At 38.8% G+C, this 14,727-nt stretch overlaps 1 protein-coding gene across 2 annotated transcripts in view; it reads right to left on the bottom strand.

Annotated features, from left to right (window-relative positions):
* The window catches only part of LOC149023650 (DNA binding protein), a 47,410-nt gene that overhangs the window by 11,903 nt on the left and 20,780 nt on the right, over window positions 1–14,727 (bottom strand). For both annotated transcript variants that reach the window (XM_089144194.1, XM_089144195.1), the window contains exon 3: window positions 10,616–11,846. In XM_089144194.1, the coding sequence (XP_089000320.1) occupies window positions 10,616–11,846 (1,231 nt within the window). The remainder of the gene's footprint in view (window positions 1–10,615; window positions 11,847–14,727) is intronic.

Below are 14,727 nucleotides of genomic sequence, written 5' to 3'. Positions count from 1 at the left end.
GGCTTCCTGCCAACTCTTAAGAAAAAAAATAGATGATAGAGAGGATATAAAAGGACGGTAAGAGGCAAAGAGTCATAAGAAACATACTTAGCCATGGGATGTTGGGTATAAGATCTAAATCCTTTTCTCATAGCAATAAGAAGATCAAAAGAAGATACTTAGGGGGAACAGCAAAATATGATTCTCGAGCAAGGGACTGAAGTGGTAACATGTTAACTTCATTATCAGGTCTGACATAACTGAATGGTCGAATCAAAGTTGGTACTCATAGATTGTAAAGCTGATTTCTCCACAATAGGAGCATGAAACAAGGCCAAACGATGGCTTTCCTCACAATAAACAAGGGCATAAGACTCTTTTGGTGTAGGAAAGGAAGAATGACTCAATACTTGCACCTTGATCTAGTCATACTCCATATTCAAACCAGCTAGGAAGTCATATGCCCAAATTTTATCAACAAGCTTCCTATAGGCAGTCACATCATCAGGATTCGTAGGGTGAAAGTCCCCATAACGATCATCTAACTCCTGCCCAAGAGAGCGTAATTCAACATAGCATTGAAATCAGTGTAAGGAAAGGAAGAATGACTCAATACTTGCACTTTGATCTGGTCATACTCCATATTCAAACCAGCCAGGTATTCATATGCCCAAATTTTATCAACATGCTTCCTATAGGCAGTTAAATCATTAGGATTCGTAGGGTGAAAGTCCCCATAATGATATAACTCCTGCCCAAAAGAGCATGATTCAACATAGCACTGAGCCACAATTAGTTCCTTTTGGGTAGTCTCATGAAGCTTCTTCCATAATTCATAAACATGTGCACAAGGTGGAGATCTCGCGAGATATCTCGCTATCTGGAGATAGCGAGGCGAGATGAGAGTCGAAAGGGGAGAGATGGGAGATCTCGACACGAGATCTCACCAATATCTCTGCGAGATCTCGCCAAAGGTGGTCCAACCACCAATTTAGGGATTTTAAAACCCCCTATCTCGCTCAAGAGAGGCATATCTCGCCTCTCTCTCGCTGCAACCTTCAAAATTGGCCAAAAAGTTGATTTTTGCCGGAATTTGTTGGGAATTCAACTTCTAAACATCCTTAACACATCTACAACAACAAATTATTATCATTCAAGCCTATTTCAACTATATCTTTAACAAAGGTAAGATTTCCCCCCCCAAATTTGAATTTTTTTCAAATAGAATGTTCTACAATGGATGTGTGAGTATAATATTAATATATGTTGATCTACACTTTCATGGAAACAAATTTAATTTTTTGTTATTAATTTATTTTTTGAATTTTCATATTTAAAAATATATTATCTAACAAATTAAAATTAAAAAATATAAAAAAAGACTTATGATATGAATGTGATTATCACTTATGTTAAACTTCGCTACAATCTCATTTATTCATCTTTTGATTATCACGTTTGCTGTATTTATTTTTTAATTTTTATTTAAATAATTATGAAAAATAATATTTTATTAAGAAAAAATTAAATGATGCTCATATTATGTAGTTTATTTTAAAAATACAAGCATGTCTGTTTGAGCATTGTATATATGTTATCTTAGAACAAAGTGTGTGTTTTATTGTTTTTACAACAAATTTTTGTTGTTTTATAAATTGTTTTTACATAAAATAATTTTTTAAAAAAACCTTTTATTAAAAAGTTATCTTTTTTTTTTATTTTAATGATGCTCATATTATGTAGTTTACTTTAAAAATACAAACATGTTTGTTTGAGCATTGTATATATGTTATCTTAAAACAAAGTGTGTTTTATTGTTTTATAAATTGTTTTTACATGTTTTTATTTATCTAAAAATTATTCTAATGATTATTTGGGAACATTCATGTATGTATTTCAGCGTAGTAGACTTGTATCTTAAATGGCAACTAGTGGGAGTGGCGGCATTGGCAATGGGACTCAGGACATTGCTTGGCAACATGGGGATCCACTAACTGCTGACAAGAAAAAAATCTCAATGCAAATATTGCCTCAAGACCTTGAATTCTGGTGGTTCAACCAGATTAAAGCAACATTTGGATGGTGGCTACAAAGATGTTTCCAAGTGTCCCAAGGTTCCTTATGAAGTGCAAAAAACAATTGCAGCAACTTTAAAGGGAGGGAGACAAAAAAAAAGGAGAAGATGGCACAAAAGCAAAGGGAATTTGAGGATACAGTGTTGTCTAAACCTTTTGTTGATGTTGATGAGGAGTCAGACGACGATGAGGAGAACAGGAGGGTTATGGGTATTGAGTCACAGGCCGAGTGGAGACAGATGAAGGCTGCAATGGAAGCTAGCAGACAGTCCTTACATTTTGAGAATGTGAGGCAATATGAACAAACAAGAGAAGCAGGCAGTTCGAGGTTAAGGGCATCCATGCTACCTAGACATAGTTTTCATGGAAGTGAGAGGACCGAAAGGAGGAGGAAGACTAGACATTATGATGCCACATTTAACCAAGACCCCTCCCTCTTCAAGCATCAAGACACCTATCAAAGAAGCATTCCATATATGTTTGATGGAGGTAAGGAAGGCAGTAGGGAGGAGGAAGCTAGGTTGGCAATCAGCAAATTCATGCTCTGCAACAACATTGCAGCCAATGTAGCCAAAACACCATACTATCAAGGGATGATCAATGCAGTTGCTAGGGCAGGTGTAGGGGTTAAAGGCCCAACAGCTTGGGAAGTAATTAATAAATATTTACCAAAGGTGAAGCAGGAGGTGGAGGAATACATTGGTTCATTGAAGGAAAGATGGACTACATATGGTGTTACTGTGATGGCTGATGGATGGACTGGTCCTACTAAATAGTCCATCATTAATTTCATGTTGAGCTACAATGGAAAGACATCCTTCCTTAAGTTAGTGGATGCCTCAGATAAAATCAAAGATGCTGACTACCTTTACAAGCTTCTTAGGCCGGTGGTCCTCGAGGTAGGCTAAAAAATGTTGTCCAAATTGTCACAGATAATGGTGCTAACTTCAAAAAAGCTGGAGAAATGTTGATGAAGAAGAAGAGCAGTAGGATCCACCTCTTTTGGACACCATGTGTAGCACACTCGATTGATCTTATGTTGAAGGACTTGGGAAAAGAAAGTCACTACAGTGTTGTGGTTGACAGGGTTAGAAGGGTAAGTAATTTTATTTATAACCATGGTTATATGCTGAAGATGATGAGGAACCACTGTAAGGGTGATCTAGTCAGACCTGGATTGACTAGATTCGCCACCAACTATGTAGCTCTGAAAAGCTTCCAGAAGAAAGTGGTGGGTCTATGGCACATGATGCAATCCAACAAATCATTACTGATGATTCCTTTTGGAGGCAGCTGAATAGGACAGTGGGCATTTTAGAGCCTATTTGTTTGTTTTAAGGATGGTGGATACGGAGAAGAAGCCCACAATGCGCCACATATATGCTGCCCTCCAGCAAATGAAAGAGTTGGTTAGAGCTGCTGCCCCTAGCTCCTTCAAATCCTACGAGAGGATCTTCGATGATAAATGGGAGACGCACTTGATGCATCCTTTGCACTTGGCTAGTGAGTCACTTCTAAGTCTTTAAGTTTTTGTTGTATACTTCAATTTATATTGTTAATTTGTTATAAGTTATAACTTATAATTTATAAACAAATAAACAACCAAATCACTAACCAAATTTTTTATTTCCACAATACAAGCTTACTACCTCAACCAAAGTACCATTACAAAGAAAGATTTGGAGCTTAATGTAAGGTTAATGAATGCGGTGCAAGACGTGGTGGAGAAGCTTGTGTCAAATCCCATCATACAAGGACAATTAATGGAGAGGTGAGAACTTATTCAATTGTTTCTTCAACTTCTTGCATTATTACATATAAAGCAGTAAAAATACAATAATTGAAGAATTGGTGTACAGATCAGGGAGCTCAGGGATGCCTCTGGGAGTTTTGGAAAGCTTTCTACGGTTGGAACTAGGCAAAAACATGATCCTTGTAAATAGTCTAATAGTCCATTACTAATTTACTTTAAGTCTATAACTCTGTAACTGTAAGTGATAACTGATAAGCTATATAAGTATTAAGATTTACTTGCCTAATGCGTTCTTATATTTGTTTATGCAGCTGACTGGTGGGTGCTATATGGAACTAGTTTGCCAAATCTCAGGGACACATCAATTAAAGTACTCTCACTGACTTGTTCATCCTCTGGTTGCGAGAGGAACTGGAGCACCTTCTCGCTCATCCATAGTAAGGTACGAAACAGATTGGGGAGTAAGAGGCTCGAGGATTTAGTGTATGTGCATTACAACATGAGATTGAGAGTAGGGCACATACAAGATGATATAGATGACGAAATTGGGAACCGATTGAGTTGACTGATACATTCCACGAGCCCCCCTGTAAAGGATGAGGAAGATGATGTCATATATCAGTGGGTTAGGGATCGAGGTGGCCCAGTGCTAGATGGGCCAAGAGGGCAGCCGGATCCTACCATTGCTGCTGCTATAGGCCCATATGTTGTGGCTGACCACGTGTCTTCTAATGAGGGTCAGGTTGTTGTAGCAGCATCAGCAGGACCAAGTGTCCATTTGTGGAGCCACTTGGTCAACTTGAAACAACTGCGATAACATCTAGTAGTGGGAGTTCAGATGATGTCGATGATACCAGAGGATCAAGTGGCCCAAGTCAGCTATCAAGTCATGGAGGCAGTCAGGCTGGTGGTGTTGCTAGTGGAAGTCAGAATCAACAAAAGGAGTCACCTCCACCAAGTCCGAGTCATCCGATACATGCGAGCCATAGTTCCCCTATCTCTCAGACTTATACTAGGAGTAGGAAGAGCAGATCAAACCAGGGGCAAACGAATGATGATGCGAGCAATGCAAGATCTTAAATTGAACATGGGAAGCATGAGCCTAGATTATGGTCACAGTGGTTCACAACAGCAAAGTTTGGCGTTGGGCAGTCATCGGGGTACCTATACGGGGATCACAGCACCAGGTCAGATTACACTAGGTATTCTTCTTATGGAGATCATGTTATTCCTCAAGACCCTGCACCTGGAGAGTACACATATGGGAGTGAAGATGGTTGTTAACTGAGTGGTTTAGAAACCCCTACCCATATATTCAACAGCAACATGAACAACAACAGCATCAATGGCTCTTTCACCCACCCACGATTGACGGTTATCCCAAAGTGCTATTCCTCCAGTATCCTGACATGGAGACATATTGGTTCCATACAAACAAATATGTGACATACTACAGTGATGAGTTGACTTGGGAGTCATATGTGGCCACCGTTCAGAATCAGTTGATGTAGAATGCTGAGTGATACTCTTGTTGTCTTGTAGTCTTGTAAGTTGTGAATTGTAATCTTGTTACTCTTGTACTCTTGTGATTGTGAACTTATGAATTATGATTTATGACTACTAAAAGTCTAAAACTTCTTATGGTTGTAAAAATTTTGAAAACATTTAAGTTCTTTAATAGTTTGAAGTGTAATGTTAATGTATTTGATACTTGATAGTTGATAACTTGAATTACTTGATATCATATCTCTACATTACATGTTGTCTAACCCATTTCACAGCATTTCGGTTTTACATATAGGGTCAACTTAGTGACATACTTAGGATTATTTTCTCACAAATCTAAGGCCACCATTGTGTTCAAAATGCCTTAAATAAGCTAAATACCAAGTTTCAACCCAACCGGGGCCCTAAAACCCACCAAGATGGGCCACCGAGATTACGTTAGAATTTTGGTAGATCTCGAACGAGATCTTGCCATCTCGGTCGAGATCTCGCTATTTTGGAGTGGCCACCATGCATGTGCATCCTTTCCCAACTATCCATACGTTTCTATAGTAGATATGGGTTGTAGTATCAAGCAACAAGTATCCATGGGCAATATTTAGATTCATGGAATTCAAAAGGAACGACATAAAAAGAGTAATTCGAGATCCATTTATCTTGAGAAACGCCTCTGGTTGTATGCTTGATAGTGGTGCCTGTAATGTGTCCAATAAGTCGTCTTCTAGCAATAGTCAGGTATGCAGATAGAGACCAAATCAAATAATCCGTTCCGTCAAATCTTACCGAAAGAGGAGGAATAGTGGGATAATGTTTGGGGTCAATGGGAGTAGTAGTACCATCAGTGGTTGCCATGTTCCAAAAAATTTCTAGTGTTCTTCAATCTTCACCGTTTCGAAACAACTAAAATGTTGCAAAATTGAATAGCTTGACCAACCAAATAAGTTTAGGGATTCATAGGATAAGGAACAGCATCATGGTTTTTTTTTTTTTTAGGGTGGAGGGGAGGAATTAGTATCGCTAGCTTAGAAGACAATTAGCGTCGCTAGTTCAATCAGAAAATAAAACCATAAGTCGACAAAGGCAATAGAAGAGAGTAGGAAGACAAATCATGGCAGAAGGAAAAACATGCAGGAAGAAAAAGAGAAAAGGAAGTTGCAGTGTTGATTGAGTTTCAGGTCAAGCAATGGATGAAGAAGAAAGAAGGTATTGCAGGTCTAGCAATGGCTAAAGGTGAGTTTGATCGAATTTCAAGTCAAGCGATGGATGATGAAGAAGAAGAAGAAGAAAGAAGGTATTGCAGGGATAGCTAAAGGTGAGTTCAATGGAGGTTCTGATTGCAAGTTTGGAGGTGGCAGAAGCTCTGGAATGGCTAGTCAATGGCTAAAAGGGATGGAGGCAATAGGTGTTGTGGGTTAGCGATGGGATGGAGGTGGTGCAGTTCAGCAATAGGTGTAGTTGCAATGGCAATGGTGGATGCAAAATCATTGAAGGAGAGAGAATCGACCTTGGTGTCCCTTCCCCCCCCCCCCCTCCGATGAAGGAGAGAGGGGGAGAAAGAGAAAGTGAGAGAGAGAGACTTGATTTTTTTTTTTTTCCCCTTTTCTTCCATAATCGACCAACTCCTAATAGAATTGAACCAACCACAGATTGTTTTGAACTTCTGATAGCTTGTTCCTTCAGTTCTGCTATCTTATAGTTCTCTATTAATTTTTGACGACTTGATGTGGCTTATTACTGACTTTTATGACTAGATTTATCCTAATGCTGATGGCTTAACATTGATTCCATTATTGTTCTATTTGAATTTGACTTAATGGTTGAGATCAGCGGCATTTTTTTGGTGTTCATCATCAATAATACTAAGCTTGGATCTGCACAAGCCCAAGCAGTTCTTTTTCTAATCCTCTAACAGCCCAAACCCAAGTTTTTCCTCCCAACTTGACATGACTTAATGTTGATTTCTGTAGCATACTAAATAATTTAAGGGGAGAGGAAATAAAAAGTAACACATGATAATCTTCGTCTCCTAGGCAACTTGTTGCCTATGTACTTAGGCACCGTCCACAGCCTTGGGTTGCCTTGCCTTCTTTTCCACCGAGTTTGCTTTTATCTCACCCTCGGGCTCCCTGCAACTCTTCATGCTTTCCTTATTTCTCCCATCAAATTTGCATTCTCATCTTCCAATTTCTAACCAAGAAACCATTAAGGATGCCTTTCTGAGAATGAATACCATTTCAGCCTTATTTCTATGCCAAAATTAATTGTGTTGGCAAAAGATTTCATGGATGACCCAGAAGACGCAGCAGCCTCCTATTCAACTGCAACCACCTAGTTGAACCATACAGAGCAGTGATTTGCCAGTTCTGACCAATGTATACATGTAACTTGTTGTCTAGATTAGCACAAACCGAACTTCAGTGCCACGCTCAATCACATAACTGCAATGAATTGGTGTTTTTACCTTATGTTTTTAGCCATCCATTTGTTTTCAACCACTCTTAGAAAGTCAAATTTCTGATGTATCTGCAAAGCTCTGTTCTTCCATGTTGCCAAATCTTGTGGACTCCACAGGTGGACTGTTCAGGAAACTGCTCCCATATATGGCTGAGAAATAATGTTATGCTATATTTTTCACATATAATACATGGTTTAGTGTGATGCAGACTTGTCACCAAACAGGGCTTCTTTGCTAGGAATAAATCTAGGTTAGGCTTGCATACATATTGAGACTCCAATTCCATGGTTTTATATAATAGGCCACTTTTATGGGCCTAAAAAGGGGCAATTAGGTAGAGCATGTGGAATTACTTTTTTTAGTTCCATACTTCGATTTTGTATTGCTCTTAAATTGAACTGGTTCAACCAATGTTTCAATCTACATGGTTTTAGTAGTTCCCTTCAAGAGTCCACTGGGGCTAGATTAGAACTCTAGAGTCTATTTCAGTTTCCTAGTCAGTTTGAATAACCTAATGAGTAAAGGATTGGGGGGCGTGCAAGTACTGAATACAAATTTTGAAAATGAAAAAACCTTTTTGATGGTCACTTCCATTAGGATTTGTCTTGTGTTTGATCAAGGCTGGGGAGATTGGTTTTTTATTCAATTGACTCCTTGCAATGTAAAGCCGTACTGGATTGTTTGAAGGAATCAGTGTATTCAACCCAACTAAACACCTTGCAGTGGGATGCCAGGTTGTGTGTTTTGGTTCTCTTTTAAAGCACCCCATCATTTTTGTATTTGAGTTTGACAGATTGGCTATCGTTGGTGCTAGCTTTGCGGTGTTCATCATCAACAACATTAAGCTTGAATCTATGCAAACCATAGTCTTTTCTTCTTCTAATTCTCCAACGCCCAAACCGTTATTACCCATTGTTTTTATTTCCTAAACCCTAAAATCATCAGACAGAACCAGTTATCAAACCCTCACATATTTGGGTCGAAGTCTCCCCTCCCTGGTCCCTATACAAGAAAATTGATCCAAGCTGCTCTGACCATTAGGTCCCTATATTCCGTCACCTTAACCTTTTCAAAAAACAAGCCATAACCCCAACCAGTGCAGCCAATTCATTCTAGCTTCCTAGCAGGAAAACTTAAACTTCACTGATATACTCCCAAGTATCAACTTAACCTAATTGACCAAAATCACCTATTTTAACCTGGTAAAACTACCCCTTCAGATCATACCCTAGTAATTGGCTTTTAGTCGGTCACCTACCAATCTAGAACCACATTATAGTACTTCTGAAATTTCTTTGAAAGTTATATTTTTTCTATAATGTATCTGGGTATAAGTTCAACTACTTGTGAAAGATGGATATAACCACAATAACATTAAAATATAAGGGCCCTGGGTGCAAAAAGTGCCAACCTCAATGGAGAATTAAATGGCCATAATCGATGAAAATTGGCTACAAATATATCAGGAGTTGTTATGTCCAAAATTCTGAAATGAAATTTGTAATCAAGCAAACCAAAAGCTATGATTAGGATCTGCACAATCAGTAAATTGCCCATGGAGTATACATGTCTAGCGTGTTCCATGAAGATCGTTCTATCCATTGATGACACATTCAATTTAAGGCCAACATATAGGAAGTTGTCTCCTCCTCCGATCAGACTAAGAAACATAAATTGGGACTAAGAACAGTTGCATGTTGAGAGAGGGGTCAAGACATATGATGACTATGTTCAGAAAACGTGACATTCAAAAGGGGCCTATTTCTAGTGATGAGCAAGGAACGAGATTTCGCTGGGTATCGCCGGTTCGCTGCAGCAAAATCTCGCCGAATATCACCGATCTCTAAGTCCTCATTAACTTAATTCTCGAGTCTCGATTCCCAAACCCATATTACAAATTAAAATACCCTCTTACTTCTCTGACACGCAATCCCAATTTCCTCTTTGAAGTTTTTAAAATACCCTCTTACTTCTATGACAAGCAATCTCAATTTCCTCTTTGAATATTTTAAAAATTAAAATACCCTCTTACTTCTACAACACGCAATCCCAACTTCAAAATCCCAATTCCCAAGTTCCCAACCCATTCCCATCACTTCATTCGGTGATTTCTTCATGTGCAGGTGCAGCGATCAGTCTTTCTTCAACTCACCGGAGAAGACGAAGTTGTAAAACCACCGGCACTTCATTCGGTGATTTCTTCATGTGCAGGTGCAGCGATCAGTCTTTCTTCAACTCGCCGGAGAAGACGAAGTTGTAAAACCACCGGCACTTCATTCGGTGATTCCACCAGAACAGCTTGTTCTCTCTTCTGTTTCTTTCTCTTTCTCTCTTTCTTTCTTCTTCTTCTTCTCCTTCAACCCAGCGATTTTGGTTTGATTCGCCGGAAAATCGTCGATTTTCGCTGATTCACCGGAAAATCGATCCGGCGATATTATGGGAACCCAACATACTAGGCATTATATTCATACCAAATGTAAGTATGCATACCACAATGAACAACCCCTGAACCTTGTGATAGACAATGCCTTAATTCCTTTTAGACATAAATATTATGAACAATTGGCTCATCACACATTTTCAATGAGCGTAGAGAATGTTGAAAGGTGGGGACATGCTTCAAGCTGGCAGTCAACATTCCTTCGGCATAGTTTGCAGCATGGGGCCTAATAACATATGATAAGGTTTAATTCGATTGGAAATTTGTTCTTTGAGGTGCAATGACCATAATAAACTTCCAAGCCAGTCATATCAATCCAGGCATTGGAATCTAGAAGAAATACCAAAGCAAAGGCTTTAAATAAAATAATAAAACAATATAAAATGGAATATATTACTGAGACTCACCTCACTTCCAATCACTGTTTTGTTTGTATCAGCTGTTTTCAAGGTTGAGACATCATTCTCAACTACCCCAACTGACCTTTCCATGTTCTCCAGAAGACTGGTACTAGCACTGCTTTGGGATGCAAAGCTACTTAAATTTTCCTGAAATGTTTTTGCAATATTCACTGATGCTTTTTTGTTCCTTAAATCACGAGAAATTTCCTCCAAGGATTCTATTCTATCAATGATCAAATCAGTGTTCCCTGTTGCTACTTCCATTTTCTTAGCTTCCTGTTCTTCTAGGAATTTCATTACCTCTCTTGCTTCTCCTGACACTGGATCCATGTCATGAATTGGACTACCAACAGATCTCAATGGAAATGTCTCCACAATAACATCCACTGCTAAAGGATTTACTTTAGCAACGGGTGCTTCTTTGACATTTTCAACTCCATCCATCTTTTCACAAGCTTGACCCTCGATAAAAATTGGCTCCTTATCCACATGTGTTGTAACACTGCCTTGCTCCTCCACAATAACATCAACAGCTAAAGGATCTACTTTAGCAATGGGTGCTTCTTTAACATTTTCAACTCCATTCATTTCTTCACAAACCTGGCCCTCGATAAAAATTGGCTCCTTATCCACACAGGCTGTGACACTGCCCTGCTCCAAGGATTTCCCTGCATTTGATTCTTCATATTCTCCTCCCATGTGTAAGCTGTTAATATACACCCCATTATTGGAGGTCAGCTTATTATGACCAGCAGATTGCCCACTAGAAGTTCCACCAGCTTGAACCATGGGACGTATTGCCTTCTCATCATCTACTTGTGCTTCGACACTGACATGCTCCAGGGATTCCCCAGTATTAGATACTTCATATTCTCCACTAGGCAACATGCCATCAACATACTTCTCATTGTCAGATGTCTGACTAACATAACCATTGGATCGCCCAAAAGATGAAACCAGATCTTTATGGATGCTCTGGTGATCACTGGAAACAAAACACGATCCAGAGGATGAAATGAATAACGGACTCTGAGGTTCTGTGGAAATTGATCCTAAAGGATAATGTTCACAGACTTGTTCAGCATTGATCTCTTCTGAAGTCAACTTAGCAGGGCCAAGCACCCTATTTTCCTGGATTACATCCCGGATAATCTCTCGTATGGTGTAGAAAGAACCACCAACTTCCTTCTGTGTAAGAGTGAGTGAGGGAAAACTCCCATTGTTTGCTTTCTGATACCTGAAGGAAAGTGACCATCCAAATACTCAATCCAGATTGTAAACAATAAGAGTTTGATTTATTTTTTTTTCCAAGTATAATATTCAAATGTCAAAATCTTACCACTGCTTGTTTTTTGTCAGAAGATTGTGATTTGTTTTCGATGCAGCAGGTAGAGAAAACAAAATAGTTTGTCTAAAAATAGGAAAAAAGCAACTGATATAGTAAGCAAAAGCCAGCAACAATAAGAACTCCTGGCAATTGTTAAACTGCCTCCACTAGTATGTCATTGAACTCATCAAATACAGAAGTAAGACTTCAGAGACTAACAGCCAAACGAAAGTGATGCAGATTATGATTAGAAAACAAGTAGGGGGAGGGGGAGAGGGTGTCCTAAAACCAGCTATGTGATTTTCTCTTGGACTGGGGTTCTTGGGCCAAACTAGACCCAAATCAGACCCTACAGTTTGGTTTTCTAGCCCAGCTATGAACCAAGTTGTGAGCATTTAATTAAAAACCTGTAGGACATCAAATACCTGGAATTCAGGAAAGAAAACATCAGAGCAAGTAGCTTGAATGGATGATCTTGAGGATCCTAGCTGTTGAAGTATGATAGCTTGTGGATCAGTTTTTTATTTTAGATTGTACATGTGGGTCTTGGTTTAGTTGTTCTCATTTCAGTATTTCATTGTAATCAGGTTAAAATATAAAACACTGAGTAGGAAGGAGTCTTTTCAATTCCATGGTCGGATTAGGAATTATCCATGTAGCACACATATGGAGCTTACCCACTCATATGCCTCTCTATCTTGTTATTAGACAGTGATCTGAGTGGTTGATATAGATTTTCTGAAAGAAATATAATTTGTCTCACTTGAGCTTTATTCATACATAAAGCCATAAGCCATATCCCACAATTGAATGAATTGATTAAGTTGACTGAATTTGGCTAGATGCTGATCCAGGCTTGAGTGAAAGCTCAAGTCATATCTTTGATGTGGATAAAAGGTTATGACAGAAGTATTATCACAAGAATAAGGAGGTCAACCCAAGTGTAATGGTCTTCATGGTCCATGACTGGACAACGATAATTAGTACATGTGTGGGAGGAGGTCTCCAAAAGGTAAAACAATTTTACACCCATAAAACATTGCTATGTGTTTCTGCGCCTCATGTTGTGAGAGAACAGCTCTTGGTGAGATCCCATGGAGAATGGTAGGAGCCCATCTTCTAATTGGTGGGAGACCAACATATCCTCTTCTTCACCAACTCCTCATGTTCAAGTTCAGTCCTCAATCCAGCCACGATTCGAGTTTTTGAGAATCCAGTTTTGGAGTTTAACCTGGTTGACCAACACCAAATTGAGCTGAGATCTCAGCACAACCTCCCCGAGTAGATACACTTTTTTGTGTTGAGAAATTAATTAATGCTTTACGTAGGTTTTTGACCTAGTTCAGGCCTGAAACTTGGTATACAGTCTAATTTAGGGCCACTTAAATATAACAACGCTATCAAATTTCATAAAAGATTCAACCCCCCAAAAGAATTTGTAAAAAAAAGTCAAGAAAGGAGTTTCACTTCGGATTGGTAGGCTACTAATACCCTAGAGTATAGTCTATACACAATTTAGTAATAGAAAGCAATCATATGATTCATATCATAAATTGATGTAGAACAACAAAACTAAGCATTAGAAATGTAAAGCTTCAGGCCAGTAAAGTTTAACATAGACCTCATGAACTCCTATTTTCAATCTCACAATCTCCCAAGAAATACTTAATTATATGTCAAATACTAAATTACTAATACATCATTTTCACATTCCGATATGAATCACTAATAAAATAAAAATCCAAAGCATTTAGCCTCTGCATGTGCCACATAGGATTTCCGTGTCATAACACTGCCAAACAATCACACATACTCTTCCACATAATATCAGAAACTGGAGTCATCAACAAGACTTTGGTTTACCTTGGAATGCTCAAATCTACTTTGAATTTTCTGAAGATTATGCAAATACAAAGGTTGTTTACATTCTATGCGATCTGGCTAGTTTCCATTGGAAAAACCATTTCTGGAGCTGCATCCTCAAGAGCACCAAGATCTCAACTGCTCTTGATCAAGACAAAGTCATTTGAAAGCTTGGTTTGGGTCATGATCTCAGCTCAAGTTGTGTAATCCTCCCAACTTGCATATTATCTTTCTCGGAATCAAAAAAAGAATGAGATATTACCATCAAAATCTTGGCAAGTTCTTGATGATGAATCCAACCTTGGTCCAACCAAACTATGAATGGTTAAATTACTGCTAATTCAGTTTTTAATTTATGATGTCCTGCTCTAGACCTGATATTCTTCTTGAGTTTCATCATAGTTAAGTTGCAGCCCAGCAGCTAATAGACTCTTCATTAGAGTCTACCCTACATATGCGTTAACCTCGCCAAACAAAGTAAAAATACAATGAAAGGACCTTTTTCTTTTTTTTTGTGGGAAAGTTCACAACCTAATAGCTAATCAGATCCAACTGAAGGGAAAATTCAAAATCAGGAGAGGAGAAAGAAAAGAAGGGAGTTGTTCTTTTTTTTTTTTTTTGGGTTGGGGGGGGGGTTGTTTGGGGTGATGTGACTGCAGAATGGGGAGTATAGTGAAGAGGGAGATCCCAGGATGAAGTAAAATATATTCCTGACATCGTCTCTGCAAGGAGCTGATAGAGGGGCTGAGGGCACCTTCTGACTGACCAAAAAGATTATGGAACTCCAAATCAGCTGATACGAAAAGGACTGGATCATCTTATAACCATCAACATCCCTCCAAAATGGGAAAGCACCAAAGCCCATCCCCACAAGAAGGACGTATGGGCCTAGGGGAAGTCCAGCATTTTGCAAGAACTCCCTGCCATA

The sequence above is a fragment of the Hakea prostrata genome, chromosome 2 (genome assembly GCF_041222555.1).
Source record: "Hakea prostrata isolate BN-2017 chromosome 2, UWA_Hpros_2, whole genome shotgun sequence".
NCBI lineage: Eukaryota > Viridiplantae > Streptophyta > Magnoliopsida > Proteales > Proteaceae > Hakea > Hakea prostrata.
This window is presented reverse-complemented; position numbering and strand designations above follow the sequence as displayed.